Source organism: Bubalus kerabau, chromosome 23, assembly GCF_029407905.1.
Source record: "Bubalus kerabau isolate K-KA32 ecotype Philippines breed swamp buffalo chromosome 23, PCC_UOA_SB_1v2, whole genome shotgun sequence".
NCBI classification, from domain to species: Eukaryota; Metazoa; Chordata; class Mammalia; order Artiodactyla; family Bovidae; genus Bubalus; species Bubalus kerabau.
The window spans coordinates 4,044,083-4,061,502 of record NC_073646.1 but is presented as its reverse complement, the minus strand read 5'-3'; the positions used below and the strand labels follow the sequence as shown (position 1 = coordinate 4,061,502).

The 17,420-nt window shown below is 51.7% G+C and overlaps 2 protein-coding genes across 3 annotated transcripts in view; both read left to right on the top strand.

Annotated features, from left to right (window-relative positions):
• The window catches only part of CREBBP (CREB binding protein), a 118,745-nt gene extending 115,341 nt beyond the window's left edge, over positions 1 to 3,404 (top strand). For both annotated transcript variants that reach the window (XM_055561577.1, XM_055561578.1), the window contains exon 31: positions 198 to 3,404. In XM_055561577.1, coding sequence (XP_055417552.1) covers positions 198 to 2,330 — 2,133 coding nt within the window. In that variant the 3' untranslated portion in view covers positions 2,331 to 3,404. The remainder of the gene's footprint in view (positions 1 to 197) is intronic.
• Positions 3,405 to 8,927: 5,523 nt separating this feature from the next.
• Positions 8,928 to 17,420, top strand: part of TRAP1 (TNF receptor associated protein 1) — a 49,766-nt gene continuing 41,273 nt past the window's right edge. Inside the window, exon 1 of the mRNA XM_055561580.1 lies at positions 8,928 to 9,240. Coding sequence (XP_055417555.1) covers positions 9,165 to 9,240 — 76 coding nt within the window. The 5' untranslated portion in view covers positions 8,928 to 9,164. The remainder of the gene's footprint in view (positions 9,241 to 17,420) is intronic.

Sequence of the window (17,420 nt, the reverse complement as noted above, 5' to 3'; positions counted from 1 at the left end):
GGAGGGGCACAGGGACCGCCAGAAGAGAGAGTGGCCGGGGCAGTGGCCTCCGGAGCTTTCTGGGGTGCAGGTGTTCCCGGGAGGGAGGCTCTGGGGAGCAGATGTGTTCGGCATCTTTGAGCCTCTCATTGAGGGACTAGGTGCCGGGGCTGCTGGTTGCGGCTGCTTGCTGACTTGTCCCCTGTCCTTGCCCGCAGGACTACGACCTCTGCATCAACTGCTACAACACGAAGAGCCACACCCACAAGATGGTGAAGTGGGGGCTGGGCCTCGACGACGAGGGCGGCAGCCAGGGCGAGCCGCAGTCCAAGAGCCCCCAGGAGTCGCGGCGCCTGAGCATCCAGCGCTGCATCCAGTCGCTGGTGCACGCCTGCCAGTGCCGCAACGCCAACTGCTCACTGCCGTCCTGCCAGAAGATGAAGCGGGTGGTGCAGCACACCAAGGGCTGCAAGCGCAAGACCAACGGCGGCTGCCCGGTGTGCAAGCAGCTCATCGCCCTCTGCTGCTACCACGCCAAACACTGCCAAGAAAACAAGTGCCCCGTGCCCTTCTGCCTCAACATCAAACACAAGCTCCGCCAGCAGCAGATCCAGCACCGCCTGCAGCAGGCCCAGCTCATGCGCCGGCGGATGGCCACCATGAACACCCGCAACGTGCCTCAGCAGAGCCTGCCTTCCCCTACCTCAGCGCCGCCCGGGACCCCCACGCAGCAGCCCAGCACGCCCCAGACGCCGCAGCCCCCCTCCCAGCCCCAGCCCTCGCCTGTGAGCATGTCACCAGCCGGCTTCCCCAGCGTGGCCCGGACTCAGCCACCCACGACGGTGTCCACTGGGAAGCCCACCAACCAGGTGCCCGCCCCGCCGCCCCCCGCCCAGCCCCCACCTGCGGCGGTGGAGGCGGCCCGGCAGATCGAGCGGGAGGCCCAGCAGCAGCAGCACCTGTACCGGGTGAACATCAACAACGGCATGCCCCCGGGGCGCACGGGCATGGTGACCCCGGTGAGCCAGATGGCCCCCGTGGGCCTGAACGTTCCCCGGCCCGGCCAGGTCAGCGGGCCTGTCGTGCCCACCCTGCCGGCCGGGCAGTGGCAGCAGGCGCCCATCCCCCAGCAGCAGCCGATGCCGGGCATGCCCCGGCCCGTGATGTCCATGCAGGCCCAGCCGGCTGTGGCCGGGCCCCGGATGTCCAGTGTGCAGCCGCCCCGGAGCATATCGCCCGGCGCCCTCCAGGACCTGCTGCGGACCCTGAAGTCGCCCAGCTCCCCGCAGCAGCAGCAGCAGGTGCTCAACATCCTCAAGTCCAACCCTCAGCTGATGGCAGCTTTCATCAAACAGCGCACGGCCAAGTACGTGGCCAGCCAGCCCGGCCTGCAGCCACAGCCCGGCCTCCAGGCCCAGCCCGGCCTGCACCAGCAGCCCGGCCTGCAGAACCTGAACGCCATGCAAGCCAGCGGGCCGCGGCCTGGCGTGCCTCCACAGCAGCAGGCCATGGGTGGCCTGAATCCCCAGGGCCAAGCCCTGAACATCATGAACCCGGGCCACAACCCCAGCATGGCGAGTATGAACCCGCAGTACCGAGAGATGCTGAGGAGGCAGCTCCTGCAGCAGCAGCAGCAGCAGCAGCAACAGCAGCAGCAGCAGCAGCAGCAGCAGGGCGGCGCCGGCATGGCCGGGGGCATGGCAGGGCACAGCCAGTTCCAGCAGCCCCCAGGCCCCGCAGGCTACCCCCCCACCATGCCGCAGCAGCGGATGCAGCAGCACCTCCCCATGCAGGGCAGCGCCATGGGCCCGATGGCGGCTCAGATGGGGCAGCTCGGCCAGATGGGGCAGCCCGGGCTGGGCGCAGACAGCACCCCCAACATCCAGCAGGCCCTGCAGCAGCGGATTCTGCAGCAGCAGCAGATGAAGCAGCAGATGGGGTCCCCGGGCCAGCCGAACCCCATGAGCCCCCAGCAGCACATGCTCTCAGGACAGCCTCAGGCCTCGCACCTCCCCGGCCAGCAGATGGCCACATCCCTCAGTAGCCAGGTGCGGTCTCCGGCCCCTGTCCAGTCTCCGCGGCCCCAGTCCCAGCCTCCACATTCCAGCCCGTCGCCACGGATACAGCCCCAGCCTTCACCGCACCACGTCTCGCCCCAGACTGGTTCCCCCCACCCAGGACTCGCAGTCACCATGGCCAGCTCCATAGATCAGGGACACTTGGGGAACCCCGAACAGAGTGCAATGCTCCCGCAGCTGAACACCCCTAACCGGAGTGCGTTGTCCAGTGAGCTGTCCCTGGTCGGCGACACCACGGGAGACACCCTAGAAAAGTTTGTGGAGGGTTTGTAGCATTGTGAGAGCATCACTTTTTTTTTTTCCCCCTTTCATGTTCTTGGACCTTTTGTACTGAAATCCAGGCATCTGGGCTCTTTTTATTCCTAGATGGAACTGCTACTTCCAAGCCATGGAAGGGTAGATTGCTGTTTAAAGAAACAATACAAAGAATATATTTTTTTGTTAAAAACCAGTTGATTTAAATATCTGGTCTCTCTCTCTTCTCTCTCTTTTTGTTTTTGTTTTTTCGTTTTTGTTTTTTGTTTTGGGGGGAGGGGGGTTTTGTTTGGATTCTTTTGTCGTCATTGCTGGTGACTCATGCCTTTTTTTAACGGGAAAAACAAGTTCATTATATTCATATTTTTTATTTGTATTTTCAAGACTTTAAACATTTATGTTTAAAAGTGAGAAGAAAAAAAATAATATTCAGAAACTGATTCCTGAAATAATGCAAGCTTATAATGTATCCCGGTAACTTTCAGACGTTGCGGGAAGATTTTTTCTATAGTGAACTCTGTGGGCGTCTCCAAGTATTACCCTGGACGCTAGGGATTGGCTCCTGCGTGCACACACGTACACACCCACACACACGTCTATCTATACATACTGGCTTAAGCCAAACTCTTGTCTTGCAGATGTAGAAATTGTTGCTTTGTTTCTCTGATAAAACTGGTTTTAGACAAAAAATAGGGATGATCACTCTCTTAGACCATGCTAATGTTAATAGAGAAGAAGCATTCTTTTCTTTCTTCTATGTGAAACTTGAAATGAGGAAAAGCAATTCTCGTGTAAATCATGCAAGCGCTATAATTACTATAAATAAGAAAATTCAAGAAGATCCAATCACTGTATAGAATGGTAAAGCACCAACTCATTTCTTATATCATATTGTTAAATAAACTGTGTGCAACAGACAAAAAGAAGGGTGGTCCTTGAATTCATGTACATGGTATTAACACTTCGTGTTCGGGGTCTTTTGTTATGAAAATGCTGTTTTCAACATTGTATTTGGACTATGCATGTGTTTTTTTCCCCCCCATTGTATATAAAGTACCGCTTAAAATTGATATAAATTACTGAAGTTTTTAACATGTATTCTGTTCTTTAAGATTCCTGTAAGAATGTTTAAGGTTTTTATTTATTTATATATATTTTTGGAGTCTGTTCTTTGTAAGACATGGTTCTGTTTGCTCACGGAGGAGAGGCGGGGGCTGTGGTCCTGCCGGCTGTTGGGGAGCAGCTGGGCTTGGCCAGGGCCGCGCAGGTCCTGCTTGGCTGCCAACAGAAGAGCCCCAGCCAGAGCCGGGGGCACCAGTGGGCCTGAAGCAGCACTTTGTCTCCCGTCCACTTCCCGTCCTAGCCACCCCCACCCCCACCGCACCCCAGTTCCTACCTGCCAGTCCCAGAGCTCCTGCAGAGGGTGTCCTGGGGACCGGAGGGAGTCTGCGGCCCGCCCCTCACCCTGGCTCAGCAAGGGAGGACGCCATCACGGCCCCCTGGGCTGGGCTGGGCTGGGCAGACGGGGCACCGGCCTGCCCTTGCCCACATGAGGGGCTGCTCTGGGGGCCGCTGGGGGCACGGCGCAGAGCACTGAATGCCAGCCCCACCGTGAGGAGAAGAGACCTCCAGCTTTGAGCGACGCTTGCACTTGGCCACCACCCGGTCCTTCCCCTATCTCTGCTCCGGTTCCAGGGGTCCTTACTGAGGGGGTGACACGCAAGGTCCTGAGCGCTGGAGAAATGACATCTCAGAAGAGGACCACCAGCAGGAGAGCTGAAGCGCCTTCTCTGGTCTGCATAGTCCCGCCCAGGGCACAGGCGAGAAGAGTCCTGCATCCCATTCCCTCAGCCCCCAACCATGGGGGGTCTAGGTGTAAGGTCGTGATGTTCAACTTGGAAATCATGGCCCAAATAGCTCTCCTTTTGGCCCTGAGTTCATAGAAATATTTCCAAAATAATGTGAGTTGAGAGTGTAAATTTGAGGAAACTTGCTTAAGAACTGAGTTGTGACACAGAGCTTTGAATCTTGTTCTAATATTGTACATCTAGTCAGGTAAGTCTTCAGACTACCACCTTCTCCACCATCCAGCCCCACCCATCGCCAGAGAGAAACAAGGCCAGACCCAAGGCCATGTGCTATCCCTGCTCCAGCCCCTCTCCCTGGTTGCCTTCTAAAGTGATGAGAGTGCCCTGGGCTGTCTGTGTTCACACAAGAAGTGTGGGCCTTCTGGGCCCTGGAGAAGCAGCTTCAGGCCCACACTCCAGATGCACAGCCCTTTAATCTGGCCAGTGGGGAGTCTCTCTTAGGTCATCCTGGAGTCCAAAGCTCTGTACCGACCTCATCCTCTTGGAAGTCCCATGCAATCTTGTTGCCAAAGGATGCGGCCGAGGGTGTGGTCCGGATGCTAACCCGGCACTTGGCGCAAGGAAGTTTCTGTGTGAGCCGGAAAGCCCTGACACGGTATCTCACGTGCTGTCTACTTAAAAGAAGATAAAAGCCCTATATTTGTAATCAAAAAGAGGAAACTTGAAATGTGCTGGTGTTTATAATAAAAGCTGGTAAAACTGCTTGGATTCAAAGATGGTTCCAGTTGGCTAATGACCCTGAGAATTAGCTTAGCAGCCAAGTCATAAGATATAGGGGTTCAGTTGATTTTGTCTAGTCATATGTTTATGTTTTTGAGAATTTAGCATGTCAAAAAGAGGAGTTGGCTGCAATGTCTGGGTAACAAAAGGTGAAGAGCCTTCTAATATCTCAGTCTGAAGATTGAAGTCTTTTGATTGCTGTTAAGTGGAACCAAAAATTTTATTTGAGCCAAAATATGCTTTTAGAACTACGTGAGAAAACAAGCTAGTTTTGGCAATTACCTGGTCAGTGGTTAGGGTTCCCCATGTCCGCTGCAGGGGGCATACGTGTGATCCCTGGTTAGGGAGCTAAGAAACTGCAAGCTGTGCAGCATGGCCAAAGAAAGCTACCCTGAAGAAGCAAAACCGAGTATGGGGGGCAGCCAGGAAGCCCTTGACCCAAGGCCAGTGTTGGGAAGTAGACGCTGTGTGTATATGCAGGAGCGGGTGGGGCTGGGGTCAGCGTCCGCCTGGGATCACGAAGCCACACTGTGTTACTCAAAGTCAAGAGCATGGGAACCGTCGGTCGTTAGATACTAACCTGAGTGTAGCACCCAGGCTGACACAGACAAGGCTGAGAAACTGACAAGGAGCTGGTGGTGAAAGTGGTGCCTTCAAAGAGCTCATGCCTCTATATAGAGGATGGACTTGGATCCAGTGACTATATCATGACTGAAATTACTTCACTAAACTGAAGGATTCAAAGGGCACTGACAGAACACCCTGAGGAAGCGGTTCAGGTGTCGGGATCAGGAAGAGACCTCGGGGTGGGAGTTCCCTTGGCCGTGAGCAAGCTCCTCTGCCTTCCCAGCCTTGTGAAAAGTAACAACACTAGGTAACAAGTGCTGTTCAGATGTGTGTCCACCCCTCTGTAAGGTGGGAGAACAGAGGCAGCATCTGGCCTGAATTCATGAGCACCCAGGGCAGACGTGGGCCCCAGTCAGACTCGCGCCTTGTGCTGGAAAGGAGCTTTTCCTCCAGCCTTGAGAATAGTCCTGTGACCATCCCCTCCCCCCCTCCGCCCCGCATGGCTTCTATTCCACAGGTTCGCTGTGAGCTCTGGGGTACCCTGGCGAGACGGGCACTGTGGTACAGCATAGCCTCTTGAACATCACTGACAGTGGTAGGTGGTCACAGGTCCTCACAAAGGACCATGTGGCTACTTTGGCACCAGAGAAGAAATGATGACAGTGTCAGTCAATGATAGTAGCCACAGCTTCCAGCTCCCGGTGTAGATGACCCCTGACCCACCTCCCACCTGATGCCTAGAGAACGCTTAGGTGTGGAAAGGGGTTTAATGTCTGATCATGGGTCCCCATGGCTTGTAAACTTTTTATAGTGGTGATATATAAACAGATTGATGATATGGATCCAATAAAGGGTCCTTGAGGAAGGCGGTCATATTTAGGGAATGTTGCAAGTGAGGTGAGGGCCCTGTGTCCCACAGGTCATTCAGGAAACTGTCCGGAGAGAGGATACTCCCGGAAAGGATGGCAAGGGGCCTGTGGGGTCCTTTCTGAGCCCACGCAGGCTCCCCTCACACCTGGGCACAGGGTTGGGGCAACAGAAGACTAGAGGTAAGGCCACAGAAGAGGGCTGCCTCATGCCACTGCACGGAGAGAGCGAGTCCTGGGGACCAGATGACAGCACCGCAGCTGTGCTCCCAAAGCCAAGAGATGTAGAGAAAAGAGCAGGGGGCCACTCAAGAGGCACTCAGAGCTGACAGCAGCTCAGCCGCCAGAAACGGGATCACCCGTGAGAGTGAGGTCTCCACCCTCGAGAGCACAGGGGACTATCGGGTTCCTGGGGGGCCGCTTCTCACTGTTGCCCGCCCTTCAGATACTTGAGTTCTGAGCTGTGGTTTCCTGGGCGAGGAGGAAGGGTCCTCATGTGGGAAGCGGGCAGTGGGTGGCATCGAGCCGCAGCCCCTTTCCCCCGGGAATGAGCACGCCTGCTGCCTCCAGCTGATGTTCAGAGAAGCACCGGGTCTGTCCACTCAGGAAATGTTTATTGATTGGCTCCTGAGCAGTGACAAATGAGGCAAGGTTCAAAGACGGGTCCAGCTGGTCTCTCCGTCAGGTCGAGGATCGCAGGCCGTTCCACTGTTGAGGAAGCACGCGATCCTCTAGTGCCGTGTGTCCCGAGGGACAGTGCTTCCATCTCAAGCTTAATGTGCGTGCAGATAAATTATCCGGGATCTTGCTAGCATCTTGATTCTTACTGATGGATGGGAGCGTATGTCAGAATTTCCTTCTTGTCTGAATAATATTCCACTGTACGTATAGAGCATATTTTGTTTACCCATTCATCCATCAATGGACCCTTGGGTTGCTCTCACCTTCTGGCTATTGTATTGAATAAAAATGCAGTGGGCATTTTTCATGGCCCTCAGCTTACCCCTAGGAGAAGGCAGTGACTTCTGTGAAAGGAATGAGCAGCCTCACAGTGGCCACGATGATGGAGAGATCGAGGGGTCTCCCTCTGCCTACTACTCCCTCCATTTCTCTCTCTGCTCTCCCCAAGCGACTCCCCACCGGTCTCCATCAATTCAACTCAAGTACCTCTGCCTCTACTCATTCTTTTCCTTCTTCCACTTTTCTTATTTGCGTAGGGCCTGAAATCTGATCATGACCTCCTCAAGACTGGCTTGGATCCCTGAGCACTTTAAAAAGCCACAGTTCCCTGGGTTACCAGAGGACTCAGTATCACAAAGGCCACAGGCGAAGAGAAGACAGAGGGCCCTGGTAGGTGTGTCTGGAACCCAATAACTTTGCCCTGGGTCCCGCCTGTCTTGGCAGAGGTCGGCCCACCCCCCCCACCCCATCTCCGCCACCAACTGAAGCCGAGGTTTCCCTCCTCCCTTTGCTAAATACCACTTCCTCTTTCTGTAATAAGAGGGCTCCCCAGCTTAGATCTATTGCCCCATCGACCAATGTGTCAGCACTTACCAGAGATGGTTTCCTGAGTGGAGTGAACAACACATGAAATGTGAGGCTGAGACCCCTCCGTTCAGTGACTTCCTGGGAACCCTATGTCTAGGACTAGCTGTGTGTCTGGAGTGTAGCGAGGGAGGGATCAGGCAGGGGTCAGGTTATGCAGGACTGAGGCTGAGGGAGGATTTTGGAATTAATTATGTGCAGGGAAATCCTTGGAGTGCCCTGACTGAGGAGTCTACCATCAGTGGCTGTGCAGAGAATGGGGGCGGGGGGCGGGGGGGGGAGGGGGGGAGGGGGGCGGTTGCGGCCGTGTCAGTGAGGAGGCTGCTGGAGTCTCCAGGTGAGCAACCTCCGGCCCTTCCATCCAGATGGGCCTACCTCTTCAAGGTTCCTCTTCTCAGCTGCTTAAGCCTGGAACTTGGCAATCATGCTTGACACCTTCCTCGTGTTAAGTATTCCCCGTCACATTCCCTCCCGCGCGGCCTCAGCTACGTCCAGGCCCCACTGGAGGACACTCTCCCAGCTCCTGTCCTTTGCAGATCCTGTCACAATCTCAACTCGTTTCTGTGCAGTTATTTACCACTCGTTTGTGGCAGCCAGTCTTCAGTGTACCTCAGTCATCAGGGGGCCGCCTGAGCCCCACTTCAGGCGTTGCCAGAGAATCTGCGTTTTACGTGGCTTGGAGCTCTGTGACGTTGACGGTCCGAATCCGCAACCAAATTCACCTCCAGGAGGGCAAGAGAATTGGAATGAATGCATAAGCCCAGTTTTGCTGGTGGGCCTTGGCTCCAGTGTTTTGGTGTAAGCAAACCAAGCGTGAAATTCTCCTTTTTCACACTTTTTAGCTATCTGGCCTGACTTGGTTGGAAGAGACTGACTTCCAGCGGTCTGGACCAGAGGCCGGGGACAAAGACCCCGAAGATGTTAGCCGCTTCTGCCCCGGAGCCGCTTTTTCACGCTGTTCGCGGTGGGTGCGAATATCTGCACCCAGTTTCTGGGACGCACATACTGAGGCCCAGTTGGCGGGCTAGTGCCCGGGCGGCTCCGCGCGCACGGCCGTCGCCCTTGACAACGCGACACAAGGTCGTGGGGGGTCCCGCCCCCAGGCCCGACTGTCCCCGCGCGGGCCGGCCGCGCCCGAGCCACAGACGGCCCCGCCCACCCGCCGGCGCAAACGGCGGACGGGCACCCGGGCGCGCGCCGTGACGTCACCGCGCCGCGCCCGGAGAAAGCCCCGCCCCGCCCCCGCCCCCGGCGCGCGTGGCTGCCCGGGAAGCCGGAGGAACGACATGGCTCGCGAGCTGCGGACGCTGCTGCTTTCTGGCCGCCGCCTCCGGGCGCCGGCGCTGGCGGCTGCCTGCAGAGGTGAGGGCGACCAGACAAGGGCGGGTGGGAGGTGAGCGGGAGCGGGGACGCGCGGAGCCTCCGGGTCCCCACAGCTCCTATTCTCTGTGGGACGCGCGGTGGCGGCTCTCCCTCATGCGGCGCGGGAGGTTCTGTGAGGATTATGCTCCCAGCGCGCGGCGAACGCTGAGCGCTCGGTGCGTCCTGGGGACACCTGACTCGGCCCGAGCTGCGGGTTTCTCCGGAGGTGACGGGGTTGAGCCCGTGCCCGCGTGACTGCCTACAGTAGAGGCTGGTCAGGCCGGGTTGAGGCGGAGGGGCCGCCAGCAGGTTCGGGGAGTTGAAACCAAAGGGCGCGTGTGCGCTGGCTGCAGGCTTCACCCGGGGGATTACCTCAGTAGCCCCTTGGCTGCGCTCGGTTCCTCCCCTCCCCCAAGTGGAATGGCCCCGTGTCCCATCGACACACCTGAGGGCCCGCTCGGCCCGGCGCGCGGCGGCGAACCAGAAAACCGGCCCCGGGCCCTCGCGCGGCCCCGGACTCTGGGGTTGTTGACCTCCGTAACCCAGGGCTTGAAATTGGGAGGTGCTCAAATCAATGTTGGAAAAAAAACCCATGACCGCAGTCCCTTCTCTCACTCCCCACTCGGAAGTCACGGCGGGTGAACATCTTGGCGTTCCTTCCTGGTTCTGCACACAAACAGTTACACACATATAAATACACACATCTAACGATTTTTACGTAAAAAGGCCTAAACCGTTTATGCTTTGTGCTACAGATTTTTTTTTTTAAGCTCCAGGATGGCTTACACATGTTTTCTGTTTGTATGTATCAGTTTACGACTTTACAAGGCCACGTAGTATTCTGTGTTACGGACTACTTATCATCGTTTGCTTAACGTTGTGCTGTTGGCGGACGTTATAAAGATGATTACCGAGGGTTTGGTTTGATTGGCGGGTTTGGGGTTGTTTTGGTGGGGTTTTTTTTGTTTTTTTTTTTGCTCTGGTCATTACAGTGCTGTTTAGAATGGGCGAGTATTTAATCTTTGTGACCATGCATGGCATTTATTTAGAATTACAGAATTAGAATTTTAGAATTGATGGTTCACAGCGTGTGCATATTTAAAATATTACCTGATATTGCCAAATTACTGTCCAAAAAGGCTTAAGCAATTTATATTCCCATTAGCTGGGAACGAAACCACCTATAGCAAAGCCTCTTCTCCAACACTGGGTATAAGCTCTTTTCCAAACTTGTATTATATCTTGTTTAACTTACATTTACATGGGTGTGTTCATCTGTTTTACAGCTTTTTCTGTTACCTGAGTTTAAAATGTTGCAGTCTCTTTTTTTTTAAACAATGATTTTTGAAAATATCATACATTAACAGATAAGACAGCTGTAGTTTTTATTACTGTTACTTGTATCCAACACCTTCCTTCTTTTGGTGTTTATTTCCTGTTTTACCAGAGTATACCCTTGTGTTAGTTTTGCAGAAAAAGACAATGGGTTGTATATTCTTAAAGCCTCACCGTGTCTAAAATTATTTTTATTTTTCCCTCATACTTGTAGTTTGGATGGGTATTGCATTCCAGGTCAAAATAATTTCCTTCAAAGACTGATAGTTCTCTATTGTCTTCTAGCATCTTCATTACAGGGGAGCAGCCTTGTCAGTTTGATTCTTATGTTTTTTGGTAGCTGACTTGTCTCTCCACCCCACTGCCCTCAGGAGAGAAAGAAAGATTTTCTTTTCTTTTTACTCCTCATGTTCTAAGATGTTCTGATCATGTGTGTTTATAATTCATTCTTTGTACCATTCTTAGGTTGCGCTGGGTCTTTATTGCGGCGGGCAGGCTTTCTCGAGTTGCGGTGAGCGAGGACTTCTCACTGTGGTGGCTTCTCTTGTGGAGGTTTTAAGTGTGCAGGTTGAGTAATTGTGCTGCAGGGGTTTAGTTGCTCCGTGGCATGTGGGATCTTCCTGGACAGGAATCGAACCCCTGTCCCCTGCATTGGCAGGTGGATTCTTAACCACTGGACCACCAGGAAGTCCTGTATCATTCTTACTCTTTTGGTTGGCATTGCCAAAACAAGACTGTGAGGCAGCCACAGTAAGAACGGTTGGTGCTTAAGTTAACTTTTCTATTCTCTACCATCTGGAGCCTTGGCTGGCATTGGCATTTTTCTTCACAAGAGTTCAGGTAGACTTCTGGAGTTCCAGGCTGTTTGCAGAATGTGGGGAGTCACTTGCCAAATTTCCTTCTCTCAGTAAAGCAGCTGTGTGTGTGGCTAATTTAACATGACGATAAAGGTTTTGATGGTTAACTGCTTAAACTCTGAATGGCAGCACCATCTGTATAGGGTGCTGGGGCTTAGAGCCAGCACCAGAGAAGCCTGTGGACAGAGGAGGGATCTGTGGCCTGCTGTCCAGAGGCACCAAGTGGTCTTTAGTCCATGGGGCACTTGGTTAGGATGAGGGGCCCGAGTGGTCTGCACTGTCTGCAGAAGAGCAGACCAACCCAAATGTAATAGACGAGCAAAGACCTAATTAGTTTCTGGCGGAGGAATTGATCAGAACTAAGGAGGAGGATCCCCAAGCTTCTTGCTCCTCCTGGGCATACGGCTTCAGGCTGCAGGAGGCGGGAAGTCAGGGTGACGAGTAACCACTGAAGGAAAAATGAACAGTTCTCACACCCCAGTGTCAAAATACCAGGTTGTAACGGGACAGAGGAGGGACTGTTTCAGAGACCGTTGGTGCTCCTCTCAAAATGGGATACCAGCTCAGGATCAGTGAAAATGTATCCACTTCAGTCTCAGGTGAGATGCTCAAGTTCAAAGCCAGAGGATTTTCCTCTCCTGCATTCTTGGTACCTTCAATGCAGCAGCTAGATATTTTTTCTTTCTTTTTGAAAAATTTAATTATTTATTGTGACTGCACTGGGTCTTCACTGTAGCACGTGGACTTAGTTGCAGCATGTGACATTCCCCAACCTGGGGAAGTCCCCAGCTCCCTGCGTTGGAGTGCGAAGTCTTAGCCACTGGACCACCAGGGAAGTCCCCTAGAATTTTTCTCAAACACGCTCTAATCACTCTTGATACAGAACACTAGCGTTTTGCTAGGAAGCTGCTGGTTGCTTAGTCCACACAGAGATTTACCTGTAGTTCTGTAACATTTAGTAAAGGTAGATTTCCAGATATTTCTGCTATCACTGGTTATATCTGCTAAAGCCACTAGAAATTAAAGGTGATGGAAGTTGTAGCTTGGAGAGCCAGTATCTACTTGGGCGCATTATTTCCACCTGATTTGTGTTGCTCAGAGATCAGGTAAATTGAATTTAGGAGTACCTGAGTCGTGGGTGTAACTAATTTTGAAAGAATGGCTGTTATTTAACAGCTGTATAATCAAGAAACGTGATTAGGATATTAAGAATTAATTTTGAGATAGCCAAAATGAATACCATATTTGAAAGGAACAAGCTGTGGTAAAGAAGGTGGCACAGTGGTAAAGAATTCACCTTCCAATGCAGGAGAAGCAGACCTGGGTTCGATCCCTGGGTCAGGAAGATCCCCTGGAGTAGAAAATGGCAACCCACTCCAGTATTCTTGTCATGGAGAATCCCATGGACAAGAGGAACCTAGCGAGCAGGCTACAGTCCATGGGGTCAAAAAGAGTTGTGCGTGACTACATGCACGTGCGCACGCACACATACAGCAACACTGTTGAGGACAGAATAGTTGGTGCGGGTCTTCCTAAAGAGACAGGGTAGGGAGGTGGCGGGCGTGTGCTGGGAAGGTGGAGTGAGCAAAGCATGTCCTGTGCTCCTTCTGAAGTTTGCACACACCCACATCCCAGCATTTGCAGGGAGTGGCATCCTGGGGGGATTTTCCATGAAATCTACTTGTAGAGTAGTAAAACATTTCATTTCAACCTTTGTGATGAGAAGTTTTTCTAAAAGACTTAATCACAGCGTAGAATCTTTCTTTGATATTTTCAGGGTCATTGTGAATGTTAATTTAGTGTCTTCCGTTGTAACACACAGACCCCTGCAGGACCGCTGGGCTGGGACAGCTCCTCTGTCTGTAAAGCGTCCCGCACTGAAACTGCGTCCTGTCTTTAGCCTCTGTTACTCTTTTGAACTTGCCAGGCCTCTGGAGCTGTGTTCCCTGCTACTCTCCATTTTCAGGTGAGGGTTGGAAAGCTACATCAAAAATTTGTTAGCAAGTTTTTTTTTTAAAGGAGAGGAGAATTCTAGGTGGGAACAGGATATTCTTGCTTAACTGAAGCTCAGTATGTGGATTTTATGTGTTGTATTTTGGCCGTTCAGAAATGCCCTTCCCTTTTGGTTTTGTTATGTTTCTTGGGATTCAGAAGTTGATGTTTCTTGATAGTGTTAGTATTGCTTAGTAGTGAATGATTAGAACAGGTCATCGGAGAATGCAATGGCACCCCACTCCAGTACTCTTGCCTGGAAAATCCCATGGACGGAGGAGCCTGGTGGGCTGCAGTCCATGGGGTCGCTAGAGTTGGACACGACTGAGCAATTTCACTTTCACTTTTCACTTTCATGCATTGGAGAAGGAAATGGCAACCCACTCCAGTGTTCTTGCCTGGAGAATCCCAGGGACGGGGAAGCCTGGTGGGCTGCCGTCTGTGGGGTTGCACAGAGTCGGACACGATTGAGGTGACTTAGCAGCAGCAGAACAGCTCATGAAACAGTAAGAAATAGTGAAAATATTCAGGAGTGCTAGAGATAACTAGAAAATTTTAAAGGAAAGAAATCTTTATTTGATATATACATAGAAAGTGAAGAGCTTTCTGTCTAGAATATTGATATACTTTAAACAGGACTTACCTCAAGTGGTTACAGAACTTAAGAAACAAAATTCAGTTGTGAATAGCTAACCTGAGATATCTGGTGAAATTTGAGAGATAATGGAACCATCCAAACCAACTTACTGAAAAGCAGAGAATTTCATGGTTAAGAACATAAAGCATAAAACTGTGGTAAAATAGTTGGCGGTGTTACGGAAAAAAAGCCTGAGGCTGCATTCCAAAGAACTTCGTTTTTTTCCAGTATTGTATTTTCCCTTTTAGGGAGAGGGTTAATTCTCCTTTTCATTGATGTGGAAGTACCTTTAGTTTGCAGAATTTTAAACTTTACAAGTAAATTTATTAATTTTTCTTTTTATAGAATCTGAAGCTTTAACTTAGAAATATTAGGTTGATATTAGATGAGTGAATTTCAAACGTTTTTGTCACGTTTTCCCAGTAAGAAATGCATTCATATCATGACCTACTATACAAGTATGCATATACTGTACAAACACATGTACATACCTAGCTGAAAGAGTTTTGTAAATACTTAACCGTATTATCTTTGTGTTCTTTTTAAACATTTTTTATTATAGTTTTAGTTATTTATTTATTTATTGGTTGTGGTGGGTCTTCACTGCTCTGTGGGCTTTTTTCTAGTTGCAGCGAGCGGGGGCTCCTCTCTGGTTGGGGTGCACAGATTGCTCACGACGGTGGCTTCTCTTGTTGCGGAGCACAGGCTCTAGGGCCAGCGGGCTTCAGTAGGTGTGGCTCACGGGTTTACGTGCACCAAGGCAGGGGGATCTTCCCGTATCAGGGATCGAACCTGTGTCTCATTCATTGGCAGGCAGATTCTTTACCACTGAGCCACCAGGGAAGCCCTATGCATTCTTTTACTTTCTGTTTCATTAAACAAACAAAAATTCTGACCTAGCTCACTGAATTGGCTTCATAACCATCAGTCTTGACCTGCATTCTGAGAAACACTGTGTCCTGTGGCTGTACCATCCGAGGAAATGGCGCGTGTTTATCCAGGGCCTGTGGCCTCAGACTGTCAGGGCCGCTGCAGCCTGTGCCCCGCAGTGTGGCAGCATCAGTTCTGCACACACCCCCGCAGTGCCTGCAGTGGGCCTGGGGCTGCCCGGGTGCTGTGGGCACCCAGGAGACGAGATGGGCAGGAGTCTTGGCTTCTGCAGTGCTGCCCTGGAGTGCGGTCAGTGCGGACGGGAACGCGCTGTGGGCATGTCACGCGATAAGCCCCGTGAAGAGAGCGGAGTGGGAAGGGGATCCCAGTAGGAGGGGCAGTTGCGGGGGGCCTCACGAGCAGGGTGGCATGTAAGCAAAGCCTGGGAGGAGGTGAAGGTGTCTGGGGAAGGACATTCCAAGCAGAGGGAGCAATCGAGGCCAGGGCCCTGAGACAGAACTGGGCTGGCGAAGCAGGGGGACAGCCGGGTGGCCAGGGCCAGACAGGACTGGGCTGGCGAAGCGGGGGGACAGCTGGGCGGCCAGGGCCGCGCTAGGGGCACTCTTGAGCAAGGGGGTTAGCATCTCGCTGTTTTCCTCAACTGCACAGGGGAGATGCGGGCAGTTGGTAAGAGGAGGTATGGAGTTAGAGTTCAAGCTAACGTCATAGCAGTGTCCTGAGAAAACTGCTTTCTGGTTTTATTAGTGAGAAGGTAGTGATGTTTTCCATCACAGCCTGGAACAATGAAAAATCTTCCGTCTGGACTCTCAGCTCACTGCGCAGTGGTTTGAAAAAAAGTCTCTGTGGCAAAGGTTTGTCCACACCCCGCTTCCCTCAGGAAAGAAGAGGGGCTGCCCTGGGCAGGACCCTGTGCACTCAGCCCCTCCCACTGTGCGCTTGCTGGGTCTTGATGCCCAGAGCCCTGGGGCCACCATGTGGCGTCCTTTCCTTCACTTCAGTCAGTTCAGTTCAGTCGCTCAGTCGTGTCCGACTCTTTGCGACCCCATGGACTGCAGCACGCCAGGCCTCCCTGTCCATCAGCAACTCCTGGAGTTTCCTCAAACTCATGTCCGTTGAGTCGGTGATGCCATCCAACCGTCTCATCCTCTGTCGTCCCCTTCTCCTCCCACCTTCAATCTTTCCCAGCATCAGGGTCTTTTCCAATGAGCCAGTTCTTCACATCAGGTGGCCAAAATACTGGAGTTTCAGCTTCAGCATCAGTCCTTCCAATGAATATTCAGGACTGATTTTCTTTATGATTGACTGGTTGGATCTCCTTGCAGTTCAAGGGACTCTCAAGAGTCTTCTCCAACACCACAGTTCAAAAGCATCAATTCTTTGGTGCTCAGCTTTCTTTATAGACCAACTCACATCCCTGCATGACCACTGGAAAAACCATAGCTTTGACTAGACAGGCCTTTGTTGGCTGAGTAATGTCTCTGCTTTTTAATATGCTATCTAGGTTGGTCATACCTTTTCTTCCAAGGAGCAGCCTCTTTTAATTTCAAGCCTGCAGTCACCATCTGCAGTGATTTCGGAGCCCCCCAAAATAAAGTCTTTCACTGTTTCCATTGCTTCCCCATCTATTTGCCATGAAGTGATGAGACTGGATGCCATGATCTTAGTTTTCTGAATGTTGAGGTTTAAGCCAACTTTTTCACTCTCCTCTTTCACTTTCATCAAGAGGCTCTTGAGTTCTTTGCTTTCTGCCATAAGGGTGGTGTCATCTGCATATCTGAGGTTATTGATATTTCTCCTGGCAATCTTGATTCCAGCTTGTGCTTCTTCCAGCCCAGTGTTTCTCATGATGTACTCTGCATATAAGTTAAATAAGCAGGGTGACAATATACAGCCTTGATGTACTCCTTTCCTGATTTGGAACCAGTCTGTTGTTCAATGTCCAGTTCTAACTGTTGCTTCTTGACCTGCATACAAATGTCTCAGGAGACAGGTCAGCTGGTCTGGTATTCCTGTCTCTTTAAGAATTTTCCACAGTTTGTTGTGATGTAGTCAAAGGCTTTGGCATAGTCAATAAAGCAGAAATAGATGTTTTTCTGGAATTCTTTTGCGTTTTCGATGATCCAACAGGTGTTGGCAATTTGATCTCTGGTTTCTCTGCCTTTTCTGAATCCAGCTTGAACATCTGGAAGTTCAAGGTTCTCGTACTGTTGAAGCCTGGCTTGGAGAATTTAGAGCATTACTTTGCTAGCGTGTGAGATGAGTGCAATTGTGCAGTAGTTTGAGCATCTTTGGCATTGCCTTTCTTTGGGATTGGAATGAAAACTGACATTTTCCAGTCCTGTGGCCACTGCTGAGTTTTCCAATTTGCTGGCATATTGAGTGCAGCACTTTCACAGCATCATCTTTTAGGATTTGAAGTAGCTCAACTGGAATTCCATCACCTCCACTAGCTTTGTTCATAGTGATGC